Genomic DNA, 24,486 nt, shown 5'->3' with positions numbered 1-24,486 from the left:
TTTTTGCTTGCTTTGTTTTTCAGGATTCTTGGGGTTTTCCTTGTATTCTCTAGAACTGGGTCGATAACTTTAGGAGGACGAAAATCTTCTCTCAAGGATTTCGAACTCTCGCTGTCTGACTCGCTGTCTGGACATTTTACTACGTCTCACGACATCAACCGGCTCATCTGGAGAAATCTGGTCAACCTCTTTTGCTCTTTTGTCTCCGCCTTTCTCCTCTTCTAAGTTATCGCTTGCGCTAAGAATGGTGCACTAAGTCCTGTTTCTCGCGAACCAGGGCACAGACGAAATGGGGTGGGGCATTTGTCTTCTCCACCTCCCGGAGAGGTGACAGCGACTCCGCGCGGCTCTTTCCCCAAGACTCCACCTCTTCCGGTTGACCCGGAGGGAAGTGGAGACGTATGTAGTAGGCGGTGGCATTCTTAAAATGGCTGCGCCCGAGGTGTTGCCGTTAACTGAGAAACCCAAGTAAGCCGGGTTGAGGGACTCGAGAGGGAGCGCCTTCAGGAGTTGCTGTGAATGGCTGGGAGGAAAGAAAGGACGGCCCCGCGCCCGCTCCCATCATTTGCCTTTTCCGGCATGGGGCAGGGGGTCTGGATAAAAGGGGTCGGGGTCAGGATGAGAGGTTAGGTTAGAAACCCTAAGTCACAGCTACCGAGGGCGGGAGAGGGGCTTGGGACCCCATGGCAGGACCACCCGAGTGACCCTGAGTGTGTCTTCCAGCCATAAGAAGTACCGAGCTGCTCTGAAGAAGGAGAAACGCCGCAGAAGGCGTCAGGAGCGAGCTAAGTTGAGAGACTCAGGTAATGAACCTACCGCCCTCACCTGCGCTGAGGATGGGGGAGAGGACCCCGACACCTCCTTTTTTCCCCAGCAGCCTGTTTCTTGCTTTAAGATTACATGGTCAGCTAGCAGCTCCGTCTTCAGTCTGGAGAGAGCCTTTGGACACTTATCCAGCCCAGCTCTCTCACGGACAGATAGGAAAACTTAACTCCCGGAAGGATTGGCGGCCTTCTAGATGTGATCCGTGAATTGTCTCCTTAAGTAAAGTGATTATCACCTCCAGAACTTGGCGTGATGTCATCGCGTTAGCTTCCACTGTCAGCTGTGAACATGTTCTGACTCTGTGTCCCCCCTGGGTTGGGCAGATGCTCAATGAGTATTTGTGGATAATCACTTCAGCTTCTGCTCGCTGCACAGTGTAGCGGGAAGAATAGGAGAATTATGCAGAATACCTGCTTCCAACGCTGCATTAATCGTGATTCATTGCGGCCAAGTCATATGAACTGCCTGAGTCTTAGTTTCCTTGTGTGCTAATTGGGGTGATCAGACGCACTAAAGATACCTTAAAGAGTTGGTGTAAGGAAAGTACTTTGTAAATAATAAAGCAAATTTAAATACAGACAGCCATTTGTTACTGGACTAATAAGCAGCAGTTATTGTGAATTTATTCTCTTTGATCTGTGAGGGTACCGAATGAAGCACAAGAAGATATTAACTTGCCAGAAGTAAGAAGTAGTGAGATTACCATAGGTAGTGGAGATGATATTATCTCTTTTTGAACTGTGAGGATACAGATGGAAGCCAAGAAGTTGATGTTTAGTGTCCAAGGTGATGGAATTAAGTAAGAATAAAATAGGTAGTGTAGATGGATACATTTATAGCCTTTGAGGATACAGAATGAAGCACAAGAGGTTAATGACTTTCCAAGGTAATAGAAATAGGGATAAATTTAAAATGAAAATCCCCTGAATTCCAATTCCAGCTTTCTTAAAGCACAGCCTTTCATTCCCTTATCCTGTGGCATTGTTCAGATTCTTGGGACAAGTAGGCAGGAGAAACATAAAAGAAAAATATTTTGTTTATGTTAGACTTGGAGAACCATTGTTAACACCCAATGTGGTATTTATGTTCTCTTTGCAAAGCCAGATAACATAGTTGATAATTGAATAGTGGTCAAAACTAGTTATTTGAAATCCACAGATAATATATAAACTTTATGTCAGTCATTTAAATCTTCCAATCCAAAATTTTACAAACTTTGTTGTGGAAAAATGTTCTGAATTTTGTCTCGGATAATTTTACTTAATCCAATTTAGATCATCCTAATTTTTTCAGTTGCTGTCATAACAGGGAGTGCTTACAAGGATCTGGAATTACAGGCGATTGAAGTTGTTTTTACTTCCACTTGGTTAAATTGTAAAAATCACCTCCGTTAGCTGAAAGAAATGATATTCACAATTTCTTCTGGAGAATGAAAAACATTTTGTGGATTTCAATGAATAACCAATACTTGGCTTTTAAAAAAAATATAGGATTTGAACATTTCTTCTAAATGTTTTGATTTCTTCTTGATTACCTAATAATTGAAATTCAACTAGAAATTCTTGAATCATAAGAAAAATACAAGAAACCATGATATAATCTAAAGATGGAATATATAACTGGTTTAAAGATATGCCTTAAAAAACATCTTATTGTTCTGCATATATTGGATTATAAGATTTTAATTTAGAAATTTAAATTTAAAACTGGAATTTCATAGATCATCTAGTCTAATTGCCTTATTTTATAGAAGAAACTGAAGCCAATGGAGGTTAAGAGATTTGCTCATGGACAGACAGGTTTTGTCAAGAATTGAACCCAGATCTGTTATCTCCAGATCCAGTGTTCTTTTCATTACAAAGTAATATGACACTACAGTAAACTCCTTGCTTTTACTTTCACTACTTAATACTTAAGCTGGTCTTGAGTGGAACAAAGAACCATATATTGATTACTGTAAGTAGACCATTACAAATTGTGTAGAATTGCAGGTGAGTCCCATTGCAAGGGCCAGTTTTACTATTCTGTCTGGATGCCTCTTTCTTCCTTTCATTTTTTTTCCCCTCAGATGCCTATATTCTCCTACTGTTGTCCATGTGATTTATATTTGTTTCAGACACCTGATTGTCCCACCCTAATGTATTTTTGGTTTCTATAACTCTCTTTTTATACAGATTCTTCTTTCCTGGCTTTTGGACTATTAATGCAGGGCAAGGACAGGGCAAGCTCAGCGAACCTCTTTTCTGATGTCCAGTCTTTTACTGAACTGGCTTGCCCCGCTTCTCTCCCCTCCCCCCCTCCCAATTTTTCCAAATATCCTCTGAGTTCATTATGGTTAGGCTGTCCTTTAATCTTCTATTCCTTTAGACTCAGTAATTCTGCATTTCTTTACAAATTAAAGAGCTTTTCTCTACAAGTCAGCAATTACCTTAATAGAGAGTTATCATTGTTGATCCAACCTCTAATTTCACTGACATAAGAAACTGTGTAGCTGAGGCAAATTGACAACTCATTTGCAATTTATGGTTTTAGAGAATACATGAAGTGATGAAGTATTAAATGGCTTGCTCATCTTCTTATAGCTGAGGATTGGGTGGGGGAGGGAATGCAACTAGGTATAGTGGATAGAGTGCTGATCCTGAAGTGAGGAAGACTCACATTTTCCTGAGTTCAAATCCAGATACTTAGTAATTGGGCAAGTCACTTAACCCTATTTACCTCAGTTTCGTTACCTGTAAAATGAGCTGGAGAAGGCAGTGGTGAACCACTCCAGTATCTTTGCCAAGAAAACCCAATTGGGATCTTGAAAAGTTGTTCAGACATGACTTAACAAATAAAAATGGGATTTAAATGCAGGACTTCCTGACTCAAAATTAGTTCTCTATCAACATAATTCTTTAGCATATTTTTAATGTATCATCTGGAAGTAGAAGATAGTGTGGGTTCAAATCATACCTTAGATTCTTAGCTATGGGAATGTTGACAAGTTGGAATAGTCCTCTGAGCTTTAGATAACTCTTTAAGATTCTAAACTACAATTCTAACTCAGACTAGGTTTTCAATCTGCATCATTGATGGGAGTTTCTCTTCCTGGATTTCCCATATCACTGAAATTCCTGATATTCAATCTGTTGATGGATTATCATTGGTTAAACCATCCATAGATACACAGTGTTATATTTAGCTCTTAGGGAGCCATCAAAAGAAAATCAGTTCAAGAAATAATAAGGCTTTTTAATTCTCATCTACCACTAATTCTAAAGCTCCAAAGTTTCTTTAGAGTTAAATGAATTTTCTCTGTGATGAGTTATATAGGGTTGTAGCATCATAAACCTAGAGCTAAGGACATCAGAGGCTATCTAGTTGATGTCCTCATTTTACAAATGAAGAAACTGAAATCCAAGTGACTTTCCCAGGGTTATAATTGGTAAGCATTAGAGACAGCAGTAAAATTTCAAACCAGTTTTGCTTAAGATGACAAAATAGCTTTTTCTTCCATAACTAAGAAAAACCATTTTTGTTTAAAAAAAAAAAAAAACACTCAAAAACTTATTTAGAAAAGATTGATGTGATAATAAACTTAAATGTTATGGATTGAGAGTTTTTCATTCCAATAAATTTAATCAACCAAATGATTATTTATACCAGCATTGTTTTAAAATATGGTTAAATAATCCTTGGAATAATAACAGGTTGTTGATTAAATTGTACAATATTGTGGACTCAAATTTGAATTTATGGGTGGAAGAAAACTTTTATTAACCCTGTTATTAGGATTGGTAATTAAACATTTTTCCCTCTGAATTAATATGAATATGATCTAAGAAAAGATGTGAGCTCTTAGGCATTTAAGTCACACTATTCCTATTCCTTTAGGACTGTCACAGAAGGATGAAGAGGAAGATGAATCCATTGTTGAACAACTGGAAGAAGAGGAAAAACAGTTAGAAGCTGAAAGGTTAGTAGGGATGAAAAATACATTAATTTAAACAGTACAAACTTTAACACTCATTATGGGATAGTACTCACACCTACTGTAAAGCTCATATCCTTATATTATATGTACCAGCTTTTTTGTTGGTAATTTTACTTTGGGGAAACATGTAGTAATTTAGAAATTGGAACAGTAAGCTTGTGCCTTTTTGGAGACCAATCAAATGGTCCCCTTAAATACCAGGGTAAGCAAAAATATATTCCACTCTTGAAGAGCTCACAGTGAAGTCTTCAAGAGTAAGATAGTGGGGGCAGGGTGGTGTGTGGGAAAGAAGAGGGGTGGCTTACATTCTACCACAGACAATATAGAAATACCTTGGAACATAGAAAGTATATAAAAAGTAGATGGAACCTCAGTATTAGCAACTGGGGCAGGCAGGATTGGACTCTTGCAAAAACTTGAGCTGACTCTTGAAGGAAATCAAGGAAACAGCAAAACAGAGAAAAAGATAAAGGGGTTGGGACATTCAGTGCAAAGATATAGAGATGAGTAGTGGAATATATTGTTTAAGGAACAGTGGGTAAGATATCTAAAAATCCCCTCCAAAACCCTGCAAATTCTTTATATTTTATTCTGGAGGTAATAGAATGCTATGCAAGCTCATTGAATAATGGTGGTATATAGGCAGACTTGTACTTTATTCAAAACAGAAAATTAAAAACCTTAGCAGCTGAATAGATTATATAGTAGGGTGAGATTTGATGAGAGACCAGTAAGAAGGCTGCTTTTGTCAGGCAAAGATGATTAACACTTACTCTTTTTTAGAGTAGTGACAATGTGAGCACAGAAGTGAGGAATAAGAGATGTAAAGGAGAAACAGTTTGTCAGATTGGTCAGTAAGCATTTATTAAGAATCTACTCTGTGCCATACACTGTATTAAGTGTTGGGATTGGATGCCTAGGGTAAATATGAATTGAAGGACAACACTGAGGTTATGAGGCTGGGTGACTGGGAGGATGATTATGATATCAGCAATAATAGGGAAGTTCAGAAGCTTTAGGAGTTCTGGAACTTTAGTGGGAAAAATAATTCTGTTTTGGACTTGTTGAACCTTAAGATGCCTATGAAATATCCAGTTTAAAGTGTCTAAGAGACATTTGGAGATTCAAGACTCCAATTCATTTTCTTATATTAATATTACTGTTTCTAATTCTCTAGTTAATTAGTTGCCAAGTTCATTTGATTCCATTTTTGTAATAGCTTTTCTGTCCAATCCGTTTTATTCCCATAATTAGCACTGTATTATTGCCTTTCATTATTTGTTCTGTACCTAGCATGCTATCTGATACATAGTCAATGCCCCATAAATGCTTGTTGAATATAACTTGACAGTATTTGTCTAACTGGTTTAATAATTTATTTCTCCTAATCTATTGTTCGTAATTCTGCCAGATTAATTTTCCTTATGCATGTCTATATCAATGGCTTCTAAATACCTATTGAATTAAGTTGAAACTTCTTATGTAGGTAGAGTACAAGCTGCTATTTTCTTTTTCAATCTTATTTTATATAATTCTATTATTTACCATCTCCATTTACCATTTCTCATTTCTTAGATTTTGAATATCTTATCTAACAGATGGGAATGTCTTCCATCTGTTAAATTCTTACCCATACTTTAAATTGAAATTGAAATTTCTCCATTGAATGGGTCCTCATTTTCCCAATATGCAGTGATATATCTTCCAAGACCATTAAAGTACTTGGTACCTCTCTTAAATAATTATCATGTGTATTTTCATACTGTCACTTTTATCTACATATCACATTCCTAAATAAAACAGTGATTTTTATGAGAGTAGGGCAAGAATGCATTCCCTACTACATCCCCTACAGCTAAATCTTCTTTAGCACCTAGGAGAATGTTGTTGACCCTTTAAAATGTTGCATAAATAACAGTTTGTTTTTATGAGTATTTGATTGTATTGACAGGCAAAAATTACATGAGGAGTGGTTGCTGAGAGAACAGAAGGCTCAAGAAGAATTTAAAGTAAAGAAGGAAAAGGAAGAAGCAGCAAAAAGACGACAAGAAGAAGAAGAGGTATAGTGCTAATCAAAACCAAAATGACTATCAATTTAAATTCAAAAATTGAAATGAGAATATTTCAAATTCTTGATACCCATAGAAACATTTTTTAACTTAGTTTATGTCTACTTTACTCATTTATTTAGACATTGGCATTTTTTGATGCATTATTCTAAAACTCCCCTCACTCCCCCTTTTTTTTTTTTAAAGAGAAAGATCAAAGAAGAATGGGAAGAACAACAAAGGAAAGAGAAACAGGAAGAAGAACAGAGACAACAGGAGAAGAGAGACAGAGAGGTGATTCCAGTCCTAGGAGGATAAACGCACTGCGTATCCTCTTACAGTGTCACATAGAATAGATGATGGGCATCAAGAATAAGCTTTGGAAATAATATTCTGAGTCTTGTTTTAAGCTTTAGAATAAATATGTAAATGCCATTTGGATATAAAAGGGAACTCTATTAGGCTAATCTTTAGTGTATGTGTGATAGTGGAAATGACCAGTACTGGTACTTAGGAACTGTTGAGACTGAATTATGTTCTCTAACAAATAGTGATACAGTACGGTTTCAGTAAATCATCTTTTCAAGAGATTATGTATTTTACTTCCAGAATTTTATTTCACACCAGATTTGATAATTTCTATGACAGTTCAGCAAATATGTTTATTTGTATGTAGTATACATATGTAAATATGTACGTATGTCTACATACATGCATATATACATATATATATTTGAATTAGATGAGTTGTTAGAGAAAATTTTTTTGAGGGGGGAGTGTCAGATTTAGATTTGCTTAACAATTCAAAATAGTAATATTAATTCTGGCTATTGTATAATTTATTTTCATTTAAGAAAATTGGTATTGTACCTTTTTTAAACTTTTGACTTGGATATCTTGCTGCTGCTCCTTAACAGTGTGTTTATTCAAAAGATGTCACAGCTCATCTTTCCTTGACTGGTTCATCAGGATGTATCTTTTCTATAAATTATTGAGTGGGAAAAGATAGAATTGGGTAGTAAAGGGTATTAAAGGGGATAAAATAAAAATTGTGGTAGATACTTTATTTTTTGATTATCAGGGTAATTTACAATGACAGCACTAAATACTCAGATTCAAGTATTGTTTCCTTTTTTAAATAAAAGCACGTCACTGCTTGGTAATGATACCTTTTGTCTTAAAATTCAGTCAGATTCTAGGCTACAAATTGCTATATAAAAAATAATTTTAAGTTTATTCATCACTAAAAACTCATGTGTATTATTTTACTTGTATGTAGTCCTGATAGAGCATTCTTTATTCTAAAATTGCAAAGGACGAAGCCACCTGATCAATTCTCAGTATACCACTGATCTTCCATAGGGAACAGTGGGAAATCTTTGCATTTTGTAGCACAAAGTTCTGTAAACAGTATTTGACCAGGACCAGATGTGGAAGAGAGCTTACAGATCATCTGTTTAGGAGCCCTCATTTTACAGATGAGGAAAGTAAGGCTGGGACAGATGAAGAGATTTAGTTCAGATCACAGTAAGTAGCAGAACCAGAAATCAAATGCAAGTCCTTTGATTCCAAGTGGGTCCTCCTTCCTTGAACTGTTTCAGGTGCATAAGCAGTCTACACAGAACTTCTAGTTTTGTGTTTAGGAAAGAGTTAGGGCACACAATTTCCTTACAACCAAAGAAAACAGTCAAAGAAGCTGTGATAACAGGAAGTACTCATTTCAACAAACATTAAGAACCTAGTATCTACTTGGATCTTGTGGTAAATTCTAAGGGAATTATAACATTCATATAGAAAGAGTGACTGAGAAGAAGGTTAAAATATTGCTAGGCAGTGCTGTGAACAGAACAACACTAGGCTTGGAGTTAGAAACATCTTAGTTCAAATTCTGCCTCAGATATTAGCTATATGACCCCAGAGAACCTATAGGCCTCAGCTTCTTCAACTGTAAAATGACACCTATCTCTTGGAATTGTTGTGAGGATCAAATATAATATTTGTATAGTGCTTAGCACATAGCAGGTGATTAATAAATGCTTAAAGAAAACCCAGCCTGATATGCTTACATATCTAATTTACTAAAGACCAGCATATACCAAACAGTATACAAGTTCTCCTTAAGGTAGAGTTTGATTTATTTGCCTTATTAATGAAAATTAAAAGTTTCTACCATTAGTCCCAGTTATTAGTATTAGGATTATAGATTATACTCTTCAAAATTTCTCATTAAATTTCTAGTTTCTTTTTAAAATGTGTTTTGTGGTACTCATAATACTTTTTGAAAGAAATGAGCTAGTACTTACAGGAAAATGTGCCAAAGTCCTGCTGCTACTGAACATGTTACAATTTCTTATAAGGAATAACTTATAAGATGTGTAGTATTCTTTAAGTCTGCCACTTGGATGAAAATTTTTTCAGCTGTATCCTTTAATAGTTTTTTAAGGTATCTTTGCAGTACAAAACTAATAAGCAGTTTAAACATTTTGGATGTATAAAGTCAGAAAATGTTGCAAATTAGGTTCTTAACCAGAGAAACCAGATGTGAGTTACCTGACTTCAAAGTTTTCACTAGTCCTATGTTTGCACCATTTATAGGAAGCTGTGCAGAAGATGCTGGATCAGGCTGAAAGTCAGGTATTTTCTATACCTTCTGTTTAGAATTGGAATTCAGTTATTGTGGCATTTTAATAAGAACTCTGATGTTTCTTTACTTTTGCTAAACCCAAATTAATTTAGTTTTGAAGGCACTTATTTGTTTCTACCTCTTTTATTGTATAGCCAAGGGATACTTAATAATAATTAAGTGCAATTGATACTAAAAAACATTTCAATCTTTGAAATTTGAAGAAAGGAAGTGAATTTAGGAGAAATCAGCTTGATCTAGAGATTACAAAAATGGTTTTGCATATCAGTGAGAGTCTTGTTTTTCATTTGACCAAGATTTTTATTTAGGACTAGTTACATATTTGCATTTGTGAGATATATTATAGATATTAAAACCAGCATGGACTATTTTAGCTCAAAGTGACAGTAATCTAATTTAATCTCAAGAGAATTCCCTCTATCATTGTTGACTGACATCACATATTATGAATGACTATGATATGGTCTCTGAGAGTTGGTATAACCAAAAATTTTTATTATCTTGCAGTCATCTTGGTTTTTAGCCTTTCAAAATCAATTTAGCTAGTCTTTAAATTACACACACACACACACACACACACACACACACACACACTAAAAAGAGTGGTATTCAGGAAAGGACCTGGAGCTAAAAGAGAAATGGCCTGTTTCTGTTTGGTAGAGAATTAAATACATTGACTTAATTTTCACAAGAAATATTTTGAAAATATCTTTTGAAATAGTGACTCTTCAATAATATACAGATGATAAAATGAATTATGATGTTTTATATATAGTTGGAAAATGGTGTCACATGGCACAATCCAGAACCACCAGTGGATTTAAGAGCAACAGAGAAAGATCAAGCTAATTGTCCATTCTACATTAAGACGGGATCTTGCCGATTTGGAGATAGGTAATATTTAAATGCATTAAGAAGAAAGATTTGCATAATATTTGGGGATTTTGAGTGTTAGATGTTAATACAATCAACTCATGTTTATTTTTGTGTTTCTCCACCCTATTCTTTTCAAGAATATGGCTGCCTTTTTTCATTTCTGATTTCTGAGTGAGCTCCTTTCCTGCATTTCCTTCAGTTTTTCTTGGATTTTTCCCTATAGATTATTTTAGCATAAAATTGTCTTTTCCCCACTTTGCTTGCTTAAAAATAATTGATCTTACAAGATCTGTTATCATTCTGTTATCAGTGGAGTCATAAGAAAGTGTCCAAATTCATACACTTATTCTTGAATAGTTTGCTGGGAATTTCAACCATATTTTTCCGTATTTCCATCTTCAAGATTTCAGACACCTTTGATTATTTGAGAGTTTTTTGCTCTAGAGCTGGAATGAACCACAGAAGCCACCTAGTCTAGAATCCTCACATTATAAGGAGAAAATGTGACTTAGCAATAATCACACAGATGCCTTAGTCTACATAGCAAGCACTAGGATTTGAACACTAGGTTGTCTGACTATAGAGTCAGTATTTGGCTTTCTTTTCATAAGTTACTATTTATCATCTCTAAGAGATAAATATTTCATAGTGTCCGTTAGCCCATTTTAGCACATTACATGGTAAAATGTTAAAATTATATTAATTCCCCAAAGAGACATATAGCTATATTTATACACATGTTGCTTTATCTGTACTAAATATTTGTACCACAAAGACTTTGGCAGAATGTTATTAATTAAATTGTAACTCGTACAAATAAATAGAATAAAACAGTTCTTATAGGTCTTTGCAAGTTACTCTAAATTCTTCATATTTATCATATTTTTATGACAAAGTAATATTGCATTACATTCGTGTAGTGCAGTTTGTTCAGCACTTCCTCAATCAGCAGGCATCCACTTTCCTTCCTATAGTAGTACAAAAAAGAATTGTATCATTTTCTATATATGAATCCCTGTTCTCTTTCAAAACAAAACAAAAATATTTTTTAAAAAGAGATCCTATGTGTCTTAATTAAAAAAAAAATAAGTTTTTCCAAATATTTTTTTCCTTTATGCTGAAGCAATTGGGGTTAAGTCACTTGCCCAGGGTCACACAGCCAGGAAGTATTAAATGTCTGAGGCCAGATTTGAACTCAGGTTCTCCTGATTTCAAGGCTGGTGCTCTATCCACTATACCACCTAGCTGTCCCAGAATATTTTTTTCCATTTAAGACTTTCTGCTGTAGATTAAGGCAACACAACAATTTTTTTTTTCCCAATACTGAAGTAATTTAAGTCATGCTATGTTAGGCATCACAGCATATTTTTCTTTTTCACTTTGATACAGTTTTATCGTAGTACTAAGTTGAGGGGCTGGAATAAATTTAAATATACAATAAACTTAAAATCAATGATCTAAGGGACTTTGATTGCAAAATATGGTCCTTTTGATTCTCTCAAGTTATATGATCATTTTTTTGAGTTATAGTATTTAGAACTTTGAATATGAAAAGTTTTTAAAAGTCTAATTAACTTTATTTTAGTGACAATTGGATCTTCCAAATGCTTCAATAAATTATAGAATTCCAGCTCTTAGAAATAAAGAGAACTCTAGATATTATTTTGTCCAATTCCTTGGTGGAAGTATAAGACAGTTTTTTAAAGCACAAAAAATTTATCTTCCATGAACCACCTCTCTTCTCATTGAGATTTCTGATAGTTTTTTTTTTTTTTTTTTTTTTTTTTGTAACACAAAAAGAATCAACTCATCGATAATTCTGCAGACATGAAAACCCAACGGCCAAAATTTTTTTTTTTTTTTTTGGCTAACATTAGTATGGGGAATGGGGGGGGGGGGGGGACATGAGGGAGAATCCATATTAAGAAAATCTTTGAATCACCATTGCTGCTAGTAGTATTGAACTGTTCATTTGACATTTGAAGTAGCTGTCTGGAGAGCTTCAAGTAGTAATTGAGGTACTGGTATATGTAAATGAAATTAGTGGAAAAATAACAAGATTTTTGCTAAGGTGGTCAACTGTTCAGAAAAGACAATTGCTTATCAAAACCATTGATTCCAGATATTTTTGTCATTTTTAAAACTTATTCATGTTGTGTACACTGAGATTTTAAATTTTTTATTCTATATTTTTTCTACTTAAAAAATTCTTCTATTCTACTTAAAACATTCTTGTAATTAGAATTTTTCCCCTATAATATTATTTTAAGATAAATAGGTAAATCATCAAAAATGTTTGTAATTTGAGGGGGGAAAAGGGAATTACCTTGGATGCATACTGGAGATAGTATAATTTTCAACTGAATCTTTCTATATTGTACAATCATCACAAATTATAGTCACTATATGTATATTTGACATACACATATAGTATGTACATTATATAATATGCATTCCTTTGAAAATTTATAGATGTCATATAACATGTATATTATGTAATGTTAATATATGTGTATTAAGCAGGTGTGTGTGTGTGTGTGTGTGTGTGTGTGTGTGTATGTATGTGTGTATGTGTGTATGCAGATGACACATTTAGGGTGAATTTCAATAAAGTTCTTTTTCATGTTAAGTGTTAGTGAAGCCTTTTGATTCTATATCACAGACTACCTACTCTAAAAATTTAATCTTTGCTTATATTGAGCAACAACAGTTGGGAGAAACAATGGACACAGTGACCTCCTGTGACAGTTTAATCAATATTCTTCCTTAGTAGTCTTCTACTTCTTTGCTGTGGGGAGGAAATTTTATTTTCTGTTCTTTCTATGTGTTCATTGGCTTTCCAATTTTTCTTTGTTTAGCTACTTGTCAGTCATATTTTATTCTATATTTGGCTCAATTCTATATCAGTTGACACATGTCTTTTCATGTTTTTCTGAATTTCTCATATTTGTCATTTCCTCCTAAACAATATTATTCCATTACATTTCTGTATCACAATCTGTTGAATCATTCTTTAATTATGAATAATAGATCGGTATACAAAAACACAAAGGACCCTTCCAGTTTTAAACCTCCACATTTTGCAAATGGGGAAACTGAAGCTCACGGACCTGAAGCAGTAGACCCATATTTGCACAGCTAACAAAAAAGAGCCAGGATTTGAACACAAATTTTCTAGTTTCATAACTGTTCAGTATTACACAACTTTTCAATAAGTAGACATAGACTTTAGCTACTGTAAAGAGTTCTATCAATATTCAGACAGATTTTCTTAATTTTTAGATAAGCAGAAAATTAAATTAAATTTGACTTTTTAAATATTTAAACATTTCATTGTACTATAATTTGCTTATTAGTCTCTGCTCCTTCTTAGTAACAAAAACTCAACATTTTAAGGTTTACAAAGCATTTTCCTAAGATCCTGTCTTCTTAAAACTCAATTTTCCTTTTAATGTCTGCTTTCGTTGTGATGGATTCTACCTTCCCAACCATAACTCCTCCAACACAAATTCTATTTGCTCTTATTATTGTATTCTGCTGTTTTTTTTCTTCATTGAAAGATAGTTGAGTGAAACTGAACTCATTTCCACAGAGTTTTCTAATCTCCTGAAAGCTATATATATTTCACTTGTTTGGAGTTAATTATGACTTTGGCAGAGGCTGAGATCTGTATCTTATTCTTAATAGAATTTAAATCCTTGAGTTAACTGAAACTCCAGTTCAATCAACTTAAAACAGAATTGTTACACATTATTTTTAAATACAGAGTTTCCATGTGTTTTTTCCCTCTCTTGTATACAGGTGTTCACGTAAACATAATTACCCAACATCTAGTCAAACACTTCTTATTAGAAGTATGTTTATAACATTTGGAATGGAGCAGTGCAGACGGGATGACTATGATACTGATGCGAGTCTGGAGTACAGCGAGGAGGAAACCTATCAGCAGTTCCTAGATTTCTATGAAGATGTACTTCCAGAATTCAAGAATGTGGGAAAAGTTATTCAATTCAAGGTAGTGAACACTTCTCAGTTAATGACTGTTCAATTTAGGAGATAGTGGGTACAGTACATGTAGCAGGTAGTCTAATTTGGCTGGAATTTAGAATGTGTAGAATAATTGAAATGTAGAAGAGTGATATGGAGAGATTTTTGTCTTATTTTAAAATTTTTGTTATTTTGTTAATTTTGTGTGAGAACTGTATTGGAATGTGAAGAGATTGGTGGCAGATCAGTTAGGATGCTCATAGAATCTTCTAGACTAGTAGTGAGATATAGATGGAGGGAGAGGGGACAGATGGGAGAGATGTTGTAGAGGTGGAACTGATAGAACTGATACCTAGATGGCACAATGGAGAGAGCATTAATCCTGGAGTCAGGAAGACCTGAGTTCAAATTAGGTCTCAGACACTTAATACTTTGTAGTTGGGCAAGTCACTTAATTCTTAAAACTCAAAAAAAAAAAAAAAAAAGGAAAAGAAAAGAAAAAAGAATTGACAGGACTGAGTAACTGATAAGATACGGAGAAAGGAGACAAGTCAAGGCTATAATCCCTAGATTTTAAATCTGACTAGAGATGCTGTTAACCCAGAAAGTAGAACTCCTTGGAAGAGGCTGAGTTTAGGCTGGGAAGATGACGAATGCAGTTTTGGTACAGTTCTTTTAAGGAAATTGGGATGGAGAAAAAAGAAGGAGCAGTAAATCAGAAAGTCAACAGAAGAGACATGTTCCAGGAGGAGATATTCTCTAGTATCAAAATGTGTAGAAAAATCAAAGGAATAGAGACTGAGAAAAGGTTTCCTGATTGAGAAATTACTCAATTGGTTGGGTGTGTGGTAGAGAACTGGAAATGGTGGTGATAGACCAATCAGAGCATATCAGTGAATGTGGGAGAGGGAAGCAGGGATGGTTTGATAGAATCCCAGAATCAAATGACAATTTCTTAACTAGAGTGAAACTTGCACATGTTCACATGTAGCGGTCCAAAGATAAAAAAAGGATAATAGCAAAGTAGTAATCATGGAGAGGTGAGCTTAGGGCTTGGGTTTCATGTAGTTTTGAAATCACAGCCAAGCTGAAGAAGGGAAGATGAGAGGGCCTCAGAGAGATGGCCTGTGTTTTCTTAATGTCATGGTGAAATGAGGGCTGGGGGAGAAGTGGAGGACCTTGTGGGCTTGAAAGGAAGTCTGCAATGACCTGCTGAGAGAATGAAGGGAAATAGAATGGGGACTGGAAGACATGGGGAAAAGCAGGATTTCCAAGGAGTAAAACCCAGACAGAGGTAGAAGAACAGAATTTGATTAGAGAGGGATTTTGGAGTGTGAACTCATGGAAGTGAAAGAATTTTCAGTGATAATGAAATCTAGAACAAGAGTAGTGTGAAAAAACTCTTCTTTAAAATGAGTGAATGAGTGAATTGGAGGCCAGTGGATAAAGCAACAAGGGTTGGGCAGGGGGACAAGAGGTATATGGAGTGGGAGATCCCTTAGTGATTTAGGTTGGATCTAGTAATAACAATAGGGGAGCAAACAGTATGGCTGTTTACTGACTCAGCATGTTTATGGCCTGGTATTAGAAGAATGATCGGCAAAGGATAAGATAGAGAGCCTAGTTTTCATAAGTTTCAGAAAATAAAGAGATTGAAATTGTAGAGTTTTTAACTTTAGAAAAAGCAGGCACATTAATCGGTGCACATACATATATGTGTGTGTGTGTGTGTGTGTGTGTGTGTGTGTGTGTGTGTGTGTATGTGTATGCATATATATTTATCTTTGAAATAAATATTTTTACCCTACTCTATTTTCTTTGCCTTAAGGATAAAAAGAAAATGCACTTGCCTCAATTGAGTATCTTTTTCTTTCAAGATATTCTTAAATTAAATGAAGGTTCCAGTGGGCATGGGTAAAGATTATATCAAAAGAATCTAGGAATTGGACAGAGGTAGATGTGGAGCTGGAAGAATGCTGAGACGTAGCAACTTAAAAGAGTTTTTCTATTTAGATGTTGATTATAAATGGAAAGATTTAGGGGAGTTAGTCATGGGCCAAAGAAAAATAGGAGTATTGAGTTGATTTTTGAAGGCATCCTAAGTGAGCACACTAGATTATTTTCTTGTTCAGTAGCAATATGATAAAAAGATGAAACTGAGAAAATGGAAAGAAAAGTAATCATTGTAGGTAAAGCACCATAAAAAGGTGAAACTGGTGTTTAGATCTTTTAAGAATAGAATAGAACAGACATTGGGAGTTGAGGAATAGTAAGAGTTTCTACCTCATCTAAGAGAGCACTTGCAAAATTTTCATTAGCACCATCACACTTGCATGTTTTGAGAAAAAAAGTTTTTATTTATCAGATACTTTGAATCCTATATGTATATTTTATTTAAAATTGCTGAAGTTTATCTAATTAGCAATATAACATAATTTTAATTTTTAATAAAAAAATACTCTAAGGAATCTAATTTATAATCAGTGTTTTTATTACTGTACTTAGTGTACTTATCAGTGTATCAGTTTCTATTTTAATATAGTTCCCTTATTTATGATTCAGTTCCTTTTAATTCTAATCTATTCTAATATAGTTCTCTTGTTTATGATTTAGTTTCTTTTAATTCTAATAAAAGATATTTACTGTATTAGGATAGGGTTTCTCCACTTTATGGTCAGGGATGATGAAATTAAGAGAAGTTGGTGGAAATTGCTAGTTTCTCTGCTGCTAGTTGAAGTAGAAGTAGAATGCCAAAAGAGCCAGAACTAATACCTATCATTCACACTTTTCAGAGAAAATTATGTCTCTTCTGTATTTTGATCTGATTTTTCAGTTTGTCATATCTTTTTCTCCCATGACATGCTTTATAGCTGTTTTACTTTGTTTCCTTCTGATCATAAACAGCAGTTTATTATATAAATAGCTCCCAATAATTCGACACCTTTAGTTAAGATTTTTAATCTTTAAAGTACCATTTGATTTTAGATTCTTTAATAATCTAAAAAAACCTTTTGTAACTTACTTGAGTAGGTGATAAAATTTTTGAAATGATTATATTTAGCTTTCAAAATATTTGATTATGTAATCCTAAATAAAATTTTATCGTGTGGATTTGAGGTTATTTTGAAAGGTGGAAAAATATTGAGAAAAAATGTGTATATGATGCTTAACAAAATTTAGCATCCTTTGTATATTGTTATATACCAAATTTACCATTTGAATTGTAAGAATGGCCAGACATGGAGTAAAAAGGATAATATAAATGAATAGGTACAGTAAAATATAGACTTCTTTAGGGCAAGAACTGTTGTTTTTTGTTTTTGTTTTTCAACTTTCTTTGTGACTCTAATGCCTAGCTTAGTGTCCAGTGAGAACTCAGTAAATGTTTATTGAATTGAAGAGCATTTCAAATCCTTTTGAAAGAATCATTGGAATGCTTTCTTGTTGATGTTGGATTTGTTTTGAAAATGTTGGTAATTATTTTCCATTTTAGCATATTAGCCTGGCTAGACATACCATTTGTCATTTGCATTATAATAACTGTATCTTCCTTGGATTTGTTTTTCTAATCTTAGAATATTTTTGTTTTTCTTAGGTCAGCTGCAACTTTGAACCTCATCTAAGAGGAAATGTATATGTGCAGTATCAGTCGTAAGTATGCCTATCCTGGCTTCCTTTGGAGCACGGTCATATTGTGATGGAGCTCTGAGATTTTGTCACCAAATGATAAAATGCAGGTTTTCAGATCATCTGATATATTGGTAGTGTGTATGAAAAGTAAATTTAACATGCCAGGCAATTTAACATATAAAACATTTCATGATCAAGTTTTAATTTTTATTATCTAGGATGACTCTCAACTATCTAGACTTTTACTATGTCTATTGGGCTATATACCAAATACCATAATAAGACTTAATAAGTTTGTACTTATATTCTTTTTATTGGTAAAAATTTTCTAACATAAATAACTCATTGATGCTTTTGAAAAAAGTATTTTAATCTTTCAAAATTAAATTTTCTTCCCCCACTCCCCCTTATTTATTTTAAACTTGTATATAGAAAAATGAAAACATTACATATGCACAGTGGAATGTAAGGAAGTTATAAAATATAAAGCAATAAATTTCTATTTCAAGAAAGCCTATATAATAAATACTACAGATTGTATTTAGAGCTGTCCATTTTATCTTTCAATTTTCTTTTAGTATTTCTGTTGAGCAATTCAGAGAAAGCATAGATCAACTCCATTTTATATTAATTACACTAATAAGAGGCCATATGGAAAAGTGAAAAGAACACTAAATCTAGTGTTAATAGACCTAAGTTTGAGTTCCAGCCATATGGTTTAAGGCAAGTGAGTTAACCTCACTTGACCTTGTTTTTACAGTGAGTATATGCCATTTGTCCTCCCCACCTTAATAGGGTTGTTGTAACAATCAAATGAGTTAGGTACTTTGTAAAATGTTATACAAATATAATGGTAATCTATTAGTTGATGAAGAAGCTTTGTCCTAGATAAGCTTCCTTGCCACAGTCATGTTGGAGATAAGCTTTTGTTTAAGGCAGCTTTGAACTTGATAAACAGGGATGTTCTGGTACATTGTTACCTACCTAGAAAATATATCATAACCTGGTAAAATATATTAAGTCATCTATCTCTCCTCTGCCTGGGACTTTTGATAACTCAAGGTGGGAGATAGAATGTAAAAAGATAGAGCACTTCATTTAAGTTTAGAAATTTTAAGAAGAACTTTTTGTTAGTGAGATTATCAATTTCAATAAAAATTTATAGGAATGATACTAATATGTAGTTAGAAAACATCATTCCAGTGGGTAAATAGGAGTAATAATCCAGGTCAAACTGTTAATCCTATTATTAATAAGTCTTAATCCAATGTGAATGATTTGGATTTACATGAAATGTTGTTTTTTAAATTTTTTTATTTAAAGGGAGGAAGAATGTCAGGCAGCCTTCTCTCTATTCAATGGACGATGGTATGCAGGACGACAGCTTCAGTGTGAATTCTCACCAGTAACACGGTGGAAAATGGCTATTTGTGGTAAAGTAGATCTTTATTGTGTACAAAGAAATTGTAGTAAAAAAGATCTTGTAGCTCTAGGACTGGAAGACACCTCAGAGGTCATTTATGTAAAAGATGAAGAAATTGAGTTCCTAAGGGGGTAAATACTTGCCCAAGGTCAGAAGTACAAGAGGCAAGATTCAAGACCTCTGACTTAAAGTCCACCACTTTTTCCAGTCTAACAAGGAAAGAAACTGTTAGGAGAAATTTCTTGAAAAAAGAAATAAGAAAACTAAAGGTGGTATGCCTTTTTACATAACAGAACAGAGTGATAGAAAATGAATTGTTAAAGGGGTAAGAAATCTTTAGAGATCATCTAGCCCAGTGATTCTCAAAGTTTTTGGTCTCTTGAAAATTAACAGAAATCTTCCAAAGAACTTTTATTTGAGTGTTTTATATGTATATTTGTTATATTAGATATGAAAATATCCTAGTATTATAAAAAATAGTTTTGACCTCAAGGGCCCCCTGAATCTCTGGAGTTTGATATATCTCTTAATTTTAAACCATAAGAGGTCGGATTAAGCCATAGAATCAGGATCTACCTGTCCTGTTTAGAGTAGACAAGATAGTCCGATCCCAAGAGTTTCCTTACTTCTACCCTAATGGTTCAGCAATACTTTTGAATACTGAAGTGCTGAGACATTTCTAGGTTCCTCTCAATTGAGGAAATGTACAAAAGGGATTGTTCATCTCTTGTAAATGGAGATCATCTTAGGTCTTAATTGTTTATTCTTTAACACAGAAGAGATGGCTTATCAAATGTACAAAATTAGTCTTTTGCCAGATTAAGTGCCATTTATTTCTAATAAAACTTCAAAACCACAAATTTTGTTGGAAGGAAATGGGATTTAGTTGCCAATGTTAAAAAATAAGAATAGCAGTTTTAACTTGTTTATGCAGATAGTAAACAAAATGCCACAATAAGAAGAGATAGAAAAATATAAATTTTAATCTGGTATCATTGTAATTGATTGGTTCATATCAGCATTTACTACACAATAGTAATTTGGTCCTGAGACACTGCAAGATCCAGAAATGTTTGCTAAATTATTGAAATAGAATTATGTTCTGTGATTTTAATTATCTTATATTTTAACCTTTGAAAATGTTAATCTGTATATAGTATATTTGATGATATAAACACTGAAGTAACTACTAAGTCCATTTCCCCTACCATCACGGACAAAAAGCTACCATGATTCAGTATCTACAGTCTGGCAACAACAGCAACTAGGTGGCTTAGTGGATAGAGTGGTGGACCCGGAATCAGAAATATTCAAGTTCAACTTTAGAGAGACATTTGTTCTGTGATTCTGGGCAAGTCATTTATTTAATCTGTTTAACAGACTTAATCCATTGGAGAAGGAAATGACAAACCAATCAAGTTATCTTTGCCAGGAAAACCCCCTGGACAGTATTATACTATACTATATATATAGTATATACATGTTATATGTATATATTCTATGTTGTACTATGTTCCATGGGGTCATAAAGAGTCAGACATAATTGAACCAGTCTTTTCCCTTTCATATGTTCACCTGTTAATCAGAAGTATGGGCTGCTAGCAGTCATATAAAACCTAGTCATAATTAAATGTTTCACTCATAATTGATCAAGTTATTTTGCCCTTTTAATATTTTGATTGCTTTGTGTAATTATATGTATGAGCATCATTTTAGCAGCTCTTAATGTAAATGTAATAGTTCTAAATATTTGAGTGAAACATGCCACTGGTCTTAGAATAGGTCAGATGGTCCTTTTTTTTTTTTTTTTTTTTTTTTTTTTTTTTTTTTTTTATGGAGACAACATATGTATGAGTAATTTTTGTAGCATTGTCCCTTGCACTCCCTTCTGTTCCAGCTTTTCCCTTCCCTCCCTCTACCTCCTCTCCTAGATGGCAGGCAGTCTCATACATATTAAACATATTAAAGTATATTTTAGATACAATATACATGTGCAGATCTGTACAGTTCTCTTGTTGCACAAGAAAAATTGGATTCAGAAAGTAAAAATAACCTGGGAAGAAAAACAAAAATGTAAGTTGTCCATATTCATTTCCCAGTGTTCCTTCTCTGGATATACCTGATTCTATTCATCATTGATCAATTGGAACTGAATTGAATCTTCTCTTCATTGAAGATATCCACTTCAAATGGTGCTTTTTTAAAAACTATGGTTTTGTGGTGGGTTTTTTTTTGTTGTTGTTGTTGTTGTTTTTGCCTTAAAGGTCTTTTCTTTTCCTAGCAAGATCAGGATATTTTCTTCTCTTGGCTATGTACAACCCCTCTTGTTAATACCCAATACGCTCTTAAATTCCATTGTCATTTGAAGTTTGGATACCACTTTGTATCTGGACATACCTATTGTCTTCTTTGCCACTATACTATCTTTGTACCATATGAGCTACCCAGACTCTTTAAGGGTTATATAGTCTAAACTTATTCCTTATAAGCAATAAATGACTTGTCCAAGGTCACAGAGCTTGTAGTTGGTAGAACTGCTGGGATTGGAGCCCAACATTTATGATTCTTGGTTCAATGCATCTTGTACACTCTGTAAAGATCCAAAAATTTGATAATTTTTTTTAACTGCAAATTTATTATAGTCAGTTGTTTATTCCCACAGTGAAACAACTGCTAATTGTTCGGCAGGTTGTTTTTGTACTTTTACCTAAATATCACAGTGGGAGCATAAATGTCATTAGCACACTTGAAATAAAAAAATTTCTAGGCAGAAGTAAAAGATGTGAAGTACATATCTATAAACTACCTTTTCATTATCTGTTACAGGTTTATTTGGAAGGCAAAAGTGTCCAAGGGGGAAGCACTGTAACTTTCTCCATGTATTCAGAAATCCCAATAATGAATTTTGGGAAGCTAATAGAGACATACATATGTCCCCAGATCGGAGTAATACATCATTTGGTAAAAACTCAGAAAGGAGAGAGAGGACAGGTTACCATGAAGAATATTATAGCAGATCGAGGAGACGGCGAAGTCCTAGTCCAGATCATTCTTATAAAAGAAATGGGGAATCTGAGAGGAAGAAAAGTAATCACCATAGGAGTAAGAAAAAATCTCATAAGCATTCCTCAAAAAGTCATGAAAGGCGACGCTCAAGGAGTCGAGGAAGAAAGAGGGATCGGAGTCGGAGAAGCAGGAGCCAGAGTAGAGGCCGAAGAAGCCAAAGCAAAAGTACATCCAGGTCTAGGAGTCGGGACCGAAAGAAGTCAACCAGCAGAGACAGAAATACTTAAATCATAAACAAAATATATTTTTTTATACTAAGACATATTGATCTCCAAAATGTATATGTTAGAGCTGCCAGTTATTTTTCTCAATTTAAACCAGCTTTTCAGATCTAGAATTATCCTGTATTATATAATTGCAATTCCAAAGTTAGTTTTTCAACCAGAATTACTAAAGGTGTTTTAAAACTCAGTTTGACAGAGTCTTGACACTTAAAAACAGAAAACTCCCTGTATTCCCTCCAACTTGTAAACTGGATCTTTTCTAGCTGTATTCCCTTGTAATAAATACTTGGTTATTTAAGGTAGACTGAAACTGAATCATTTCCACTGTAGCTAGTGAATATTCTTGTTTACAGGAGTACTAGTAACATAAATGTCATTTATAATAGACTGAACAAGAGAAAGAGATGATAAAAGTTGAAAAAGGGAAACATAATTTTTTTTGTCTTAATGCAGTAGCATGCATGAGCTTTAAAATGGAAGTGCTGCTTTTGGTTTTCTAATTAGGAAAAGCTTTTTTCTTGTAAGACACACAGCTTTATTCCTGTTAATATTTCAAGGTAGAAAAGGTAACTAGGAAATTTGACAAGGATGAGACCTGTAAAATGGTTTACATTAAAAAAGAGAAAATGGAGAAGTGGTTATTTTAAAAGTTGAATATGGGATGGAAGAGTTTTTAACTTAACCTTCTGTGAAAGGAATCTAAGTGGTGAACCATACTGCTGATGATCTAGCTTTTTTCTGCAGCAGGATTGTTCACCCTTACTGAAAATGCTCTAATAGTTTTTACTAGAAAACTATTTTGTAATTGACTTTTCAATAATGAGTTATGTATATGACTATTTCTTCCAAATAAGTATACATACATGATTAAATGTGAAACCTATAATTTTGTCTTGACATGCTATGAAAATAAAGCTAGCTATTTGATCTGGAAATGGTTTTAGAGATAACTTAATATTAAATATTATCAAAGAAATACTTTCTCTGCTCTTTTATTCTCCCACCCCACCTCCAATTAACAGTAAATTATACTTTAAAAAATAACTTCATTTTTGAACTGGTAGTTTAAAAATCTTTTCCAGATCTGTTTTCTAGTGTGTGATCATTAATCTTTTCCTTGATTAAATTTTCTTCAAGGAAGGTCTAGTCTTGCTTGAGGTATCAACCAGGGCTGATGAATTTGATAACAGCTGTTTGCTTTTCAGACATCCTGGCCCAAACTAATTTATTTAATGCCTGTACAAAATGGAAATCACTTTTCTACTTTAAGGATCTGTGGTTTCTATTGATACAAACAGTAAGTCCTTTTATATCTTGAGTAGATAGTTTTAATAAGTTGCTTCTCTGAAGTCTTTCCAGTGTAGCAGAAATGTAGAATTTGTATTCTGCTGGCATGGTTTTCAAGAATCCTGAGGTTTTTTATAAGGATTGTAGAATTTTCCAAACATGGCAAAACTGAACAAAAAGCTATTATGATTCTGATTTCTGAAAAGCATCACAAAATCTAATTATCCTTAATATTTAAAATACAAGCTCTTTTTTATTTATCTGGAATAAATGCTGGTGTAAAGATGGCTTTTTCAGAAAGGAGCACAGAATAAGTTTAAATGTTGCTATTTATTGTTTTGTAAAATAAATGTAAATAATTCAGAGAGTGCTGTAGTTGCATTCTTTTTAATAAAAAGTGTTTTGTGTGTACAATTAATTCAATTCTACCTTGTGTTCACTTGTAAAAATAACACATTAAAATGAGGTTTAATTTTATTTCCATTTTAGTATAGAAGCTT

The 24,486-nt window shown here is 33.7% G+C and overlaps 1 protein-coding gene across 1 annotated transcript; it reads left to right on the top strand.

Moving 5' to 3' along the window:
- Window positions 1–356: 356 nt before the first annotated feature.
- On the top strand, window positions 357–24,404 carry ZRSR2 (zinc finger CCCH-type, RNA binding motif and serine/arginine rich 2). The gene is made up of 11 exons (XM_051984452.1): window positions 357–468; window positions 724–803; window positions 4,702–4,783; window positions 6,753–6,861; window positions 7,057–7,143; window positions 9,445–9,483; window positions 10,269–10,387; window positions 14,171–14,384; window positions 17,952–18,007; window positions 19,310–19,419; window positions 22,236–24,404. The coding sequence occupies exons 1-11, from the start codon at window positions 428–430 to the stop codon at window positions 22,700–22,702; spliced, it is 1,404 nt and encodes a 467-aa protein (XP_051840412.1). The 5' UTR covers window positions 357–427; the 3' UTR covers window positions 22,703–24,404.
- The last annotated feature ends 82 nt before the right edge of the window (window positions 24,405–24,486 follow it).

This window comes from Antechinus flavipes, chromosome 3, assembly GCF_016432865.1.
Source record: "Antechinus flavipes isolate AdamAnt ecotype Samford, QLD, Australia chromosome 3, AdamAnt_v2, whole genome shotgun sequence".
Classification (NCBI taxonomy): domain Eukaryota; kingdom Metazoa; phylum Chordata; class Mammalia; order Dasyuromorphia; family Dasyuridae; genus Antechinus; species Antechinus flavipes.
Note: the sequence above shows the minus strand (reverse complement) of the source record. Positions and strands in the feature narration are given on the sequence as shown.

Bases quoted from the DNA above. Each gene is read 5' to 3' on its own strand.
- ZRSR2 (XM_051984452.1), top strand. From the start codon at position 428: ATGGCTGCGCCCGAGGTGTTGCCGTTAACTGAGAAACCCAA. The intron at 4,784-6,752 runs GTTAGTAGGGAT...TTGTATTGACAG, and splicing joins AAACAGTTAGAAGCTGAAAG to GCAAAAATTACATGAGGAGT. The intron at 7,144-9,444 runs GTGATTCCAGTC...CACCATTTATAG, and splicing joins AGGAGAAGAGAGACAGAGAG to GAAGCTGTGCAGAAGATGCT.